General features: G+C 41.2%; 1 protein-coding gene across 2 annotated transcripts in view; it reads right to left on the reverse strand.

The window, feature by feature from the left end:
• LOC137377146 (neuron navigator 2-like) overlaps positions 1-14054 on the reverse strand; it is a 984055-nt gene that overhangs the window by 731996 nt on the left and 238005 nt on the right. Inside the window, exon 1 of one of the 2 annotated variants that reach the window (XM_068046511.1) lies at positions 8918-9006. The exons of the other annotated variant lie outside the window; for it this stretch is intronic. Within the exon in view, the coding sequence (XP_067902612.1) occupies positions 8918-8950 (33 nt within the window). The 5' untranslated portion in view covers positions 8951-9006. Of the gene's footprint in view, positions 1-8917; positions 9007-14054 lie in introns of those variants that run through there. 2 annotated transcript variants of the gene reach the window in all.

The following is a 14054-nucleotide window of genomic DNA, read 5'->3' on the forward strand; positions in this document are numbered from 1 at the left end:
ATCGGTTGGCATTATGTGAGAAAGGTGGGAAATTACATTTTGAATGTGATTATTTGAGTAATTTGTTTTTCTGTATTGTGTTTCATGCATTATTCATCAATTTACTGATGCTGGTTGTCACTGCACAGCAAGAGGCCACCTGTGAGGGAAATAAGTAATCAGTGAGGCAGCTCGCCAGCTGTGTGACTTGATGGTTAGAAATGGAGAGTTTATAAATGAAAAAAAGTATTAACCAAAGAAGCAAAGGGAGTAAATCCTTGATTGCTCTAATGAGCTTTTATGCTTTGTAATTTATAAATTTGTTCCTTGGATATGACATCTTCGCTCTAAACATCAGGAAATCGAGCGTATTGCAAAAATGATAAATATTTAAGTTTGCACCAGCAGATAATGATGTTCAACACAAAGTATAGCACAAGATCAGTATTCTGGTGCTAAGACTACATTTCAGCTGACACGCGTAGAATAATAATAATTAAAAAATACAGATCTAGCAAACCTTGTGGTTTGTTGCTGTATGAAATATTCATTACTCTGACTAGTAAAATACAAGATTCTCTCTACCAAAGAGTGGTTACTTGAGGGGAGGCTGCGATCAGAATCCAGAGAATCGTATCAAAGCAGGATTCAATGCTCCCAGGAGTACAGGTAGGGGAAAGACTGGCAAAGTAACATAAGGCTACAAATAGCACAACCATTAAATATACCATCAAGCTGAACATGAATTTTCTTATTTCTTTGTTTTATATAAAGTGACTGCAGACGTAAAAATCAATGGCATGATTGAGGTCTCCAAAAACAGCACACAGACATTGGCCTGTACTTTGAATGGTTTGGATCAGCATCCAGTTGCTTTCACTCCATCTCATCTTGAACACCGAGTCATAGGAGAGTGGCTGAATTGTGCAGCTCTTCCAGCATGTAGCTGGTCATTGTGAACACTGACGGACTGAAAACTTAATCCTTGTATTTGTGTGCATGAGTGAAGTACTGAAGACATTTCTGCCACTCTCCCACAAGGTAAAGCACCTCAAAAGCTGACCTTCGTGCTAAAACAAGATACGCTGGGAGGACATCAATTCAACAGAGCCCACTGCAATCAACATCAATAATATGAAATTATTCATGAATAATGCAGTGAATCAATAAGGGCTTCAAGCTGTTGGCCTAAAGTTCACAAGGACTGTAGATCACTCTTCAGTGACATAAAATGTTTTTGTTGCCTTCATTTGGAAGAAAGCATGGAGCATTCATATAGGAATAGGGAAGTACCTCATTGTTATCAAGCAAAAATAAAATGGCATGGATCCACATTAACTACTCCAATGTCATATATTGATTTTGTTTCACTGTAAACTGTAACACGCAAAACTTTTCAGATTTACATTCTCAGTTCAAACAAGAAGAACCAATGATTGGTTCAATACAAACACTCATTTTCTAACAATGCAATTCAAGTTATAATGTCTTGTGTCATTCTTCCTTCTATATTACAATAGAGACTACGACACTTCAAGGGTACTTCATTGGCTGCAAAGTGCTTTGGGGTGTCCTGAGGTCATGAAAAGTGCTATACAAATGCAAGTCTTTCTTTCACTTTGCAAGTAAATCAATGACTTGGTGCAGTGATACCCTCAGATTTATCAAGGCTCAACACAAGCACCAATGATGTTTCATCCAGTGAAAATGTAACCATTCTAGCATCACATGGAGAAAACCAAGATAAAAATAAATCTGTGCCCTGAGCATTCTGTGATTCTGCAGTAGAAGTTGCTCTCTCCTAATGACAGTTAACAAAAAAAAATCAGCTTCAGGTCACAGAATTTTTATTTGCTACCAGAATCAGGATCAAGAAAAGCAGGGGTGCTGGTACAGTTGGCTTGTTAGTTAACATGAGATGTCCCATGAATACTCCCATGAGACTTCCATATTGAAGAAAATGCTGACTGCATAGCCACTATCTGTTCTGCTCAGAGTTCTGTTGGTTCTCATCTCCTGCTCCGAATTCTGACACGTTGCGCCAGCTCTCTTTCCTACTGCCTATTTGGGTAGCTTTACTTCCTAATTCTGATGCCAATACTCCTGGTCCAATATTCCAGGGGACCAAAACCTTCTCCTCTTCAGCTGCTGGCTGATAGCAAGCTGTAGAGGGTGGTATAATTTTAAAGGGGGTGCAGGGAGAGAGAAATCTGGGGGTGTTTGTGCACATAACTTTGACGGTGAAAGGACAATTTGAGAAGGCTGTTTTAAAAAAAGTGTCTGGGATCCTTGCCTTCATTAATAGAGGAATAGAGTGCAAAAGCAAGGAAGGTATGCTTAACTTGTCTAAAAAAAACTGGTTAGGCCTCACCTTAGGTATTGTGTTCAATTCAGGGCACTACACTTTAGAAAGGATGTCAAGGCCTTGGAAAGGGTGCAGAATAGATTTTCTAAATGGTACCAGGGATGAGGGACTTCAGTTACGTGGAGAGGCTGGATAAGCTGGGGCTGTTCTCAGTACAGAATCTAAGAATCTGACCCAATATCTCCTTACGTGGCTCAGTGTCATATTTTGTTTTATAATGCTACTATAAAGCGCCTTGGGATGTTTTATTGCGTTAAAGGCACTATATAATTATAAGTTGTTGTTGTCGAGTGAAGAAAGTTAAGAGGAGACTTGAAAGAGGTGTTCAAAATCACGAATGGTTTTGATAGAGTAAATAAGGTGAAACTGGTTCCAGTGGCTGAAAGGTCGGTAATCAGAGATTCAAGGTGATTGGCAAAAGAACTAGAGGCGGCATGAGGAAACTTTTTCAAACACAGTACGTGGTTGTGATCTGGAATGCACTTCTTGAAAAGGTGGTGGAAACAGATTCAACAGCAACATTCAAAAGAAAATTGAATAAATGCATGAAGGGAAAAAAATGCAGGGCTATGGAAAAAGAGCAGGGGAGTGGAATAAATTGGGTAGCTCTGTCAAATGACCTGGCACAGACATGATGGGCCTCCTTCTGTGCTGTATCAGTCGATGATTCTAAAGCGGCTGTTGGACGGCTGCTTGACTGGGTTCAGATCTTATTTCCCATTCAGCTTCTGGCTGTGACAGGTTCCTACTCTCGGCTTTAACAGACAATGCAAGTTTCTTGTCTAAGTGGCCTCTCTAAACTTTACAGTGCTTTTTCACTATTAAGGCAAAAATATTGCTGAGATATGAATTTTTAAAAAACATGTCGAACCACTTAGTAACATGGCACCAAAACTACAGACTATCACACAATCCACATTCCACTGCTGCAGAATTCGTTTGGCTGCAATTGCCCTTCATGTGGCATGGAATTAAAATAATATTTTGCAGGTTTTTCTCACTCACAGTAGTCATTTTTTTCTTTGAGAATGTTATCAACATGGCACACCAGACAATGTAATGGATTCTCATCACTAATGGGACACAGGTTTCTTGCCTGCTGAAAGCAATTCCTTTCCCACCACCGAAAGGTGTTGTCAACTTTGCAATCCATCTTCAAATGTAGGCATAAAGTGCACTGAAGTGCTAAACCACAGAGAGCAAATTGAATGATACCAATTTCAATTTTCATTCCAACAAAATTCTGTATTTCAGATAGAGATATAAAGAGATAGCAATAGAGATTGAGAGCTCCTGTCCATCCTTTCTAATTACTGGAATTACCACATCACAAGTTAGACAAAGGCACAGATAGACAAGATAAAACAAAACTCGAAATGAAGTCATGTTATTATTTTGTTACTGGGATTGACATTCTGTAATAGATGATGGATTTAGTTTTCTGGTAAGGGCGAAGTGCAAAAGATATACAATAAACTTGATGCGGCCAAAGTGCAGTGAAGCTAAATGTTGCCACTTTCATCCGTTGCAAACATGGTACTGTTCCAAAGTCAACAGCAGCAGTCTAAAATATTTTGGTACTTTGCTGTGTCAGTACCAATATTTTTTATTTTTTATTTTTTGCACTGCAGCAAAGTGTAACAGAATCTTCACAAGGAAGAGATATTTTAATGCAGTTGTAGGCAACAAGTTAACAAAACGCACACTTTCAGACTATGCCAGCTGGCAGTAGCTGAGATCCACAAAGGTTTCTGTTGTAAATTCGTCTTCAAAAATACAAACAACGGACTTTCCCCACACCTCAGCAGGTTTAATCATTAAACCGTCAAACAGCAGAGCTGAACAAAGCTCCACGTTCAATCTTCTCTGTGCTAAGTGAGTCAATCTCACTCCAGCAGCAGTAATAAGGGTCCAATTGAGCTCATTACGCATGGGCGAAGGAGGGAAAGTAAACAAATAAAAACAAAGTGCTGGAAATACTCAGCACGTTTGGCAGCATCTGTGGAGAGAGAAACAGAATTTATGTTTCATGTCTGTGACCTTTCATCGGAACTGGCAAAGGTTAGGAATGTAATAGGCTTTGAGCAAGTGAAAGGGGGGGGGTGGGGGGGGGGGGTGGGGGAAGAACAACAAAAGGGAAGGTATATGATAGGACGGAGGGCAGGAGAGATTAAATGACAAAGATATCACAGAATAAAAAGCAAAGGGAGTGTTAATAGTTGTATGAAAAGACAAAGCATTAGTCCAGAGAGAGTGTTAAAGGCAGAATAACAAACAGTTCTGCCTGAAAGCAGAAACATGAGAAACAAGTTCAAGATAGGCACGTGGTTATAAACAACATTTTTAAATTGCAGTCATGCTCTGAATTTGTTGAACTCAATGCTGAGTCCATAAGGCTGTAGATTGCCTAATCAAAATATGAGGTACTGTTCCTTGAGCTGGTGTTGAGCTTTGGTGGAACACTGTAGCAGGCTAAGTACAGAAATGTGGGTGTGACAGCAGGGTCATGAATTAAAATGGCAGCAACTGGAAGCTTGGGGTCATGCATTCGGACTGAGTGGAGATGTTCTGCAAAGCGGTCACCCAATCTGCGGCTGGTCTCCCCAACGTAGAGGCAACCATATTGTGAGCAGCGAATACTGTATACTAAATTGAAAGAAGTACAAGTAAATTGCTGCTTCACCTAGAGGGAATGCTTGGGGCCTTGCATGGTGAGGAGGGCGGAGGTAAAAGGGCAGGTATTACACTTTCTGCAATTGCATGGGAAGATGCCGCACTTCTACCCTCACCTCTTACCCTCCCTCCCAGAACCGCAACAGGGTTCCCCTTGTCCTCACTTTCCAACCCACCAGCCTCCAGATCCAAAAGATCAACCTCCACCATTTGTGCCACCTCCAGCAGGATGCCACCACCAAACACATCTTCCCCACTCCTCCACTGTCAGCATTCCAAAGGGAACATTCCCTCTGTGACACCGTGGTCCACTCCTCCATCACCCCTGACACTTTGTCCCCTTTCTACAGCACCTTCCCATGGGAGGAAGGTGACAACCCAACTCCTTGCAGCACCCCACCCCTGCACCCCCCCTCCCCCCCAGGTCCCTTTTATCTGATTCCAATAATCAGGTGTTGGTATCAAGAGGAAGTAGCAGCTAAGGGTACTCCTTAATTATACTCATTTCTTGTGGGATCCATTAACCAAAGCAGAAATATAAGTTGGGAAATGTTGCAAACAGAAAACACAAAATGCAGATGCAACAAATACACAAAACAAAATGCAGCATATTAAAAATAAAAATCAATAAATACTGCTACCAGAAATGAAAAATTCCATCTCCTTTTAAGGCCAAGTTCCAGGACTCCCATGTGCCCAGTTTCCATGCAAGAGGTGCAAACTGTGGGAAGGGCCTAGCCTGAAGTCCGAAGACTCAGCATGTGACCTACTTTAAGATAAGGTAACGGGGGGCCAGGCATGGGAATCATCAATCGGCAAATAAGTTGCACTATCGTGGAAACAGATGTTCCATCCGCACACCCATGGCCAACAAGCATTTTTGCTATGGGCAAATTTAAGTAAATTAGGGCTAATGTGCGAGGAAAGAAGATGACCATATAGTCCGTTGAGCCTGCTCAGTCATTCAGTATGATCATGGCTATCTTCTGCCTCAATGCCACTTTCCTGCTCACTCCCCATATCCCTGATTACCTGAGAAACCAATAATCTGCCTATCTCAACAATGAACATACCCGATGATGGAGCATTCACAACCCTCTGGGGTAGAGAATTCCAAAGATTCACAACCCTTTGAGTGAAGAAATTTCTCCTCATCTCAGTTCTAATGATCGGCCCCTTATCCTGAGACTGTGGCCCTGTGTTCGAGTTTCCCCAGCCAGGGGAAACAACATCTCAGTGTCTAATGTTTCAATGAGATCACCTTTCATTCTTCTAAACTCCAGTGAATATGGTCCCAATTTACTCAGCCTCTCATCAGAGGACAACCCTCTCATCCCAGGAACTAATCTAGTGGACCTTTGCCTCCAAGGCAAGAATATCCTTCCTTAGATATGGTCTCACCAAACTCCGATACACTTACAGCAAGACTTCCTTATTCTTGTACTCCAATCCCCTTGCAACAAAGGCCATATGCCTTCCTAATTGCTCACTGTGCCTGCATGCTTTCTGTGTTCCTTGTACAAGTACACCCAAGTCTCTCTGGATATCAACATTCACACCTTTTAAAAAATATTCTGCTTTTCTGTTTTTACTACCAAAGTGAATAACCTTGCACTCACCCACATTATATCTGCCACCTGAACATAGAATAGCCTTTATTTTATTTCAAACACCCATGTCCCTTCCTGAACAATTTAAAGTCCCATATTGCCAAGACCACAAAGCAACATTATTGTACGACTTAGAAATATCCACTTTTGTGGCAAATATTAATTAGGTGGGGATCGAAAGGGCAGTGAGTAACTTTTCAAAGCAGCAAACACAGAAATGATTATTTTTAAAAATGAAATTCACTGTTCTGTCAAAGATCCACGTACACGCAGAGCTCTGGTTACGTTTTTCCTGAAGAAGACCCACTTAAGCAATAGTACAATGCACTCCGTATGATGCACGGGATAAAGATGGAACATGAATGGTACGCCACAAATTTCAGTTCAAACTAAATGTTGCTGCTGGCCCTTGAAGGTAAAATGACCCTTGCCTGACCCTGTTAACCATATTCGTGAAGTTCGCAAATTCATTTTTAAGTAGGTGAAGCTCCCAATCTGTTAATCCGCTTGAATAATCTAATCCAATCAATTTGAGTTCCAAAGGGTAGGAATTGTTTTCTGCTCATCTCGTTGTGATTATATTTTGTGACCTGTGATACTTCGGGTCTTTAGATTTATGACTGGGATGTACAGTCTGAGCATCCTGCGCACAAGCGATGCAGTGTATGTCAGCAGCTACAAAAGATTTTAACTTGGTCGGTTGTTTCGTTCAGGTACAAAATAAAGATGCATAACATTCTCTATTTTCTGAAATAAGTGGGCTATAATCAGCGAGTACAAGACCAATGCCAAATATTGCAGGTGCTGTCTCTGCAGTTCATGAAATAAACCTTCACATTCAACTTGTTCATTATCAACTTTACTCTTAAGGAAACAATATTCTGTTACTATAGCAACAAGTCTTTATTTGCTAGATTTGCCCAATATTAAAAAGGATTAGACAGCTTTCCCATATAGCACTATCCAATACAAATGATTACTTGCCCAGACAGATACCATTTTTATCAGAACAAATATCTTTCTTTCAGAGGTTTAGAATATTAATACTGGGTAATCTTGGCTGGAAACCAAACCAAATGTCACGCCGTCTAAACTCATCGCACAAAGAGCTCTGACATTTTGTGAACGGACAAGAGAATATACCAGTGCAATGCACAATTAACTACTTTGCTATGTGTTGTGAATAAACCATTGCAATCACATTATTTATAATGAGTGAAAGTACCTAATTATTGAATACCAACGTTATAATTTTAACCAGCATTTTTAGTGATGGAAGAAGTAAAAAGAAACCATCTCTGAGGAGCCAGCTCAATAGCAGCAGTGACAAAGGTCTAGGAACAGGTCACCTGCCCTCCCCCTCATACATGAGAATAATACATTTTGCACAAAAGCCAAAGAGTGGGAGAAAATTACAGAGCATTGAAAACTGGGCTCGAAAAAAAAATCTAATAATACAAAATGCAACCAGGCTCCTGGTCCAAATATCTGTTTATCCAAATGGTACTGTTAAGAAATAATTTCTAGAAGCATGCTATTACCCCATGTAATGCTCAAGAATGTAACTTTAGAGAATTTTACTTCTCTGTTAGTACTGCTGGGTATTCAATGATTTCTCTTGTTTTTATACAGTACAATAGGGGAGTATTTTAACACACTGTAGACATCCACTTTTTAAATCAAGTACTTGCCATTGTTATTTTCAAAGTCCTCTCAAATGTTCTCACATTAATAACAATGAGGCTTCACTAGTAGCTTAAGTGTGAGTTCCATCAAGGCTAGTGTTTGAACCCAGGTCACCAAGTCTGAGCAGTAAATACCACACAAATTCAGAATCGACTTGTGCCATCACACACATGAAAGAATATGGCATCATTACAGCACTGTAATAATTGCTAACTCCTAGTAGAAAGTTTGTAATCAGACCTTCCTTGTTACTTCAAATTGCCAGGATTTAATCTTTCTTTAAAAAAAAGAAATGCTTTCGGCATACTCACCAAACTACCTTCACAGTCGCGTCCTCCAAAATGACGTGTTCGAAGTGTTATCTACTGTAACTTTTAAACCAAATTTATTCAGTTTTATGCAGTATACTTTGAACCTTCTGAGAGAAAAAAGTACATTTGATAAATGCAGAACACATGGTTTAACAGTTACCAATAGTAGAGTACAGAGTGGTTTTCAGTTTCATTTCCTGTAATATAAGTTTACAACAGGAGTAGAGAGATGCACTAAGGTAAATTCATATCAAGGTCTTCATAAAATTTCCTTCCAATTTTCTCAATCTCACCTGATGGGGCTGTCTCAAGCTGAGGGAAAACATCACAGGTACGACAGTCGCCTTGTATCTCAACTAAATGGCCTTTCTTTAAGTGTGTGTATCCGCAGAATATTCCACTATAGAAGGCATCACAGTCAAGACCAACTTGATCCTTATCACATGTGTGCGCTTGCATTTCAGTAGTAGTCAGTGGAACACTGACTGATTTTTCATTGCCTTGCTCAGAATCCAACTTGTAGTGTCCCACGACCCCTATTCCAAATTATTATTCCTGCTAAAATCAATTCAGCACAGACCAGAGATCAAACCTGGGAGGTCTGTAATCTGCACAACTGAATTCCATTGTGCATCATTAATTGAGTCCAGAGGAAAGACTACCAAAAACATATTTTGCAAACATTGCAAAACTCCACATCTTATTCTTAATTACTTGTACATTCTGAACATATCCCATTCCCAATGTTTAACCTGCGTGCTTTACATGAAAACATTGGCTTAAGTAAATGCTTTCATTGACAAAATATCAGTGTTTGTGCTCTTATTTTTAGGCACTGTTAATCAACTTTCCAAGTGCATAACAATGCAAAACAACACTGACTGAATGGCACCTTCTGCGAGAATGCCTGCCTCCAATTCAAGAGACTGCAACATGAGCAAAGCAAGTATGATTGAAAAAATATCAAACCACCAAAAAAAACACTAAATTTGTTGCGCAATTAATTTGCCTGATAAGACAATGTAAACACATGGCACATATTTCACTGTTGAAAACCGTATATGCCATGGATTTCTAACTTTTTGGAGCAGAGGTTCAGATCAATAAGGATAATCATTAATTGGGACCACCCCTCACTAACCAGAATATCCAGGCCCCATACAGAAAATACAATCCACCTAATGTTAAAAAGCACTTGTCCCTCTTACCCATGTGCAGAAAATTCAAGGCCAGCTGCACAGTAAACAGACTCTATGCTGATCTTTCTGAGGAGGTGGGGAGACAGCGCTGGCGTGTGGCATATTGAATGTGTGGAATCAGGAACCCCTGCTATAAGGCCTATCTGAACCCTCTGTAGCTACATTTCTTGGAAAGCCTACCCAAACTGATCTTCAACATCGCCTGGAAAGAACTGTTCTAGGAAGATCCCAATGACAGCTGTCTATACGCATTTGAGATGCCAAACCAAAACAAAGAACATCTTCCCTTATCTTCTCTTTTTTTCTTCAAGAGTGAGCAGATATTGAGCCTAAGTGTTTTTTTCTGGACTTTTTTTCATATAACAGAGCTCTAAACAAAAATCCCTTTTATTTTTACGGTTAACCGGTATATGTATGCATGTGAGTGTGAGGGGCTAAGGTAAAAATGGAACTTTAATATTTCAATCTGTGTGTTTATGCATTACTCCATTACTAGTTAAGACTTGTTTTATACTAAACTAATGATTTTGTTGCTTATTCAAGAAACCTGGTTGGCGTGTTTTATTCTGGGAAAAAGAGAGTATATGATTGACCGTATCGGTAAGTGGGAAAATTTAAATATATGTTGTGACTCTGTGGAGGAGTGGAACTAGAACAAACAGTGCACTCCTCCCACCTCAGTCATAATACTCAGATAAGATAGACAAGAAAAATCAATTCACATTAACTGATGGAACAAGGTCTAGGGGACACAGACTGAAGGTGTTGGGGAAGAGATGAGGGGAATGTAAGGAAGAACGTTTTACGCAGCAAGTGCTAATGACCTGGAACTCGCTGCCCATGAGAGTGGTGGAAGCAGAGACAATCAATCAATGATTTCAAAAGGAAATTGGATGGGCACTTGAAGGAAATGAACTGGCAAGGCTACAGGGATCGAATGGGGGAGCAGGACTGACTGGGTTGAACCACAGAGGTCCGGCATGGACTCAACAAGCTGGATTTTGTGTTGATGGCAGGACTCCTGGCAGCAGGCTGAAAAGGCAAGGGGAATCCCACTTCGGCCAGCTGGAGCCCACCGTCCCCCATCCTGGAACAATTCTATGGCACCGGGATCCCAGTCACCTCAAAGAACTGCTAGCCAATCACAGAGCCAGCAGCTCAGCAGTATCGGCAGTACCACTGGAAGCGGTGCAAGAGGCCTTGGACCCAAGACTAGTGCTGGAGACCCAGATTTAAGGTGAGTGTGCCGGGGTCGCTGGGGCTATTCCATTTAGGTCAGGGGAAGGGAGGTTCAGGGAGGTGCAGGTTTTCCCAGCGGGGGCCTGCCATGGGCCACAGATTGCCCACAGAGGAGCCCCCACCCAATACCCCAAATTCACAGGGAGGTTGTCTAGTTTTACTGGCAACTTTCCCATGTGGCAGAACTCCCCTTTCTCCCATTGGTTAAATCAAAGCAGCAGCAGGAAGAAGCCCTTAAGTGGCCGTCAATAGGCCACTTAAGGGCCTCAATTACCCTCTGGATGGGAAGGCCGTCTTCGGCCTATCCTGCACCCGGTAAACGTGTTGCGATGGGGAAATCTCACCACCACCACCCCCCCAAACCCCGCCGCCTCCCTTCACAATTCTATGCACCCCGCCATGCCCTGCCCCGCCCCCCCTTCCCACCTCTGAACTCATCTCGGGGGGCCCATAAAATTCAGCCTAATGGATTTAATTGTCTCCTTTTATGCCGTAAACGTCTCCATGACAGCGTAACTGTGAACGGCAGAAGCCTTCTTTGAGGGGCTGATGGAGCATTCCTGTCTTCATGGCCCAAAATGAGTGCTGGAAAAAACTTACTCTCCAGAGCCAGCAGCTTCCCTTTCGCTGCCAGGTTTTCTGAGCCCTGGGAAACCCAGCTGGCATCTGTTAATGTAAACCGGGCTCGCAACTGCACTGTGAGAGCCTTGTGTAAATCTGCTAATGAAATGTCCAGCCTCTCGAAGCTGGGACACACACATAGCTTGCTACCCACTGCCATAAAATCATCAATGGGCATCACGGGTGCAGGTTGTGGGTGGTTAATGTCAAGGCCTCTGTATCTCACTTAACGTTCTGCTCTTCCTGGTGTGGTCCACTCTCCTGTATCCTTTTTTACAGTTTTCCCGATGCCTGTTTCCCTTTCTGCTGTCCCACACTTTGCGAGATGGAAGCTCCTTCAGCCTCTTCAAACTTCCTACGGATGTAAGTCACATCCTGATGTGGTGAAAATGTTCCAATATGGAAGTTGATTTTCTCATCCTCAAGGCTCAGAGTTTGAACTGCTGTTATGGAAGATGGACCAAACAGCCTGGTTCCATGGTATAATTTCTATATAAGTCTATACTCACAGAAATCTTTCTTGTGCACAGGAACTGCAGGTCGGGTGCATCCTGGACATGGTTTATATGTATAACTCACTTGCAATTGTTTCCTTTAGTTGAGCTCACCCTTATTAATGAAGTTTTAATTCCTTTTATGACGTCATTACCACAATTATATGGAATTCAGAAATCATAGAAGACCATTCAGCCAAAGCAGTGCATGTTAGTGTTATCCTCTATACTGGCCATAATTCTAATGCTACGTGACAGGCCTCTTTCCATATCCCTTTATCTCCCATTTCTTCAACCACCTAACTAATCAATTCTTAAAACACTTCAATCACAAACTCTGGTAGTGCATTCCAAAATCTCATATCCCTCGGGCTGAAAAGAAAGTTTCTCCTACTGCCTGTGCTAAATCTCTTAAGTTAATCAGAGATTGCAGTTTGATATTCAGGAAAGAAACTCATTTGAAATTGCTGAACTGAATGTTGACATGTGGAAACTATAATCGTTATTTTCGATGTGCTTCAAATACCCCACTAAAATTGTGTTATCAGTAATAAGGCATCAACATAGCTTGATTGCTGCATCTACTGCCAGATGGCTCAGGTCACTTTCCTCCTGTTGTAGAGTTTTATATAATTCGGGATATTCTCCTTCTCACAAGGCCAGGAAATGGAATGACAAGCAATCATGTAATGCTGAGTGCAAGACACATTTATTTCCAGACGTTCTAACTCAGACACTTTAAGAATAGGTAAAGGAAGAATAGCACATAGGAAGTACTCAAGTTGAGAATATAAGCAGGGTTTCGGCAGCTGCTTACTATTAGAATATGACACAGAGTTGTAGGGATTTCAGATTCTTCAGTGCATAATTGATTTATAAAGTGCGAACAGCATTTAAGGTCACAAGGGTCAGGATGTTCAATGACTTGTAATAGAACTATCTCTAAGTAGGTTGCTACCAACATCCTGCCGTAAGACCAAGAGCATGCTAAATTATACAGTTCTCTCTGCCTCCTGATTGTCAAGGGGCCATTTGAAACACAACTTATGGTCAATTCACAGCTACAATAGTTAGTTCCCGTGCTGTCAATATCACTCCACTCACATCGTTTAAAGATTGAAGAACATAAGAAATAGGAGCAGGAATAAGCCATACAGCCCCTCAAGCCTGCTCCACCATCCAACAAGATCATGACTGACCTTCTACATCAACTCCACTTTCCTGCCCTATCTCAATTTGTAACTATGTTCTTCAGAACAAAGATCCACATTTACCTATATTTTGGTCATCAATTCTTAATTTCGGATTCAGCAATACAATTATTTACTCACTATAAGCATCTCAACTTCAATTAGAAATACTCCAAAAGGCTTTGTTGAAAGAAAAAATTCTTGCATTTATATAGCATCTTTCGAGACCTCAGGACGTCCCAAAGCGCTTTACAGCCAATGAAGTACTTTTGAATTGTAGTCACTGCTAGAATACAGGAAATACAGCAGCCAATTTGGACAAAGCAAGCTCCCACAAACTACAATGTGATAACAACCAGATAATCTGTTTTTTAAATTGTGTTGGTTGAGGCTTAAATATTGGCCAGGACACAAGGGATGAATACTGTTACTCTTCGAAATAGTGCCAGGGGATCTTTTATGCCCATCTTGAGGGGCAGATAGGGTCTCAGTTTAATATCTCATCGCCAGCGGTGCCGCACTCCTTCAGCACTGCACTGGAATGTCAGCCTTGTTTTTTGTGTTCAAATCCTGGAGTGAGACTTGAACCCAAAACCTTGATCAATATTACAATTTTAAAAATTACTCTTAACTATTTAATGTGCAGGAAACCCCTGGAAACTGTGGTGTATGCTAGAGATCTCCTGC

Source organism: Heterodontus francisci, chromosome 14, assembly GCF_036365525.1.
Source record: "Heterodontus francisci isolate sHetFra1 chromosome 14, sHetFra1.hap1, whole genome shotgun sequence".
Lineage (NCBI taxonomy): Eukaryota > Metazoa > Chordata > Chondrichthyes > Heterodontiformes > Heterodontidae > Heterodontus > Heterodontus francisci.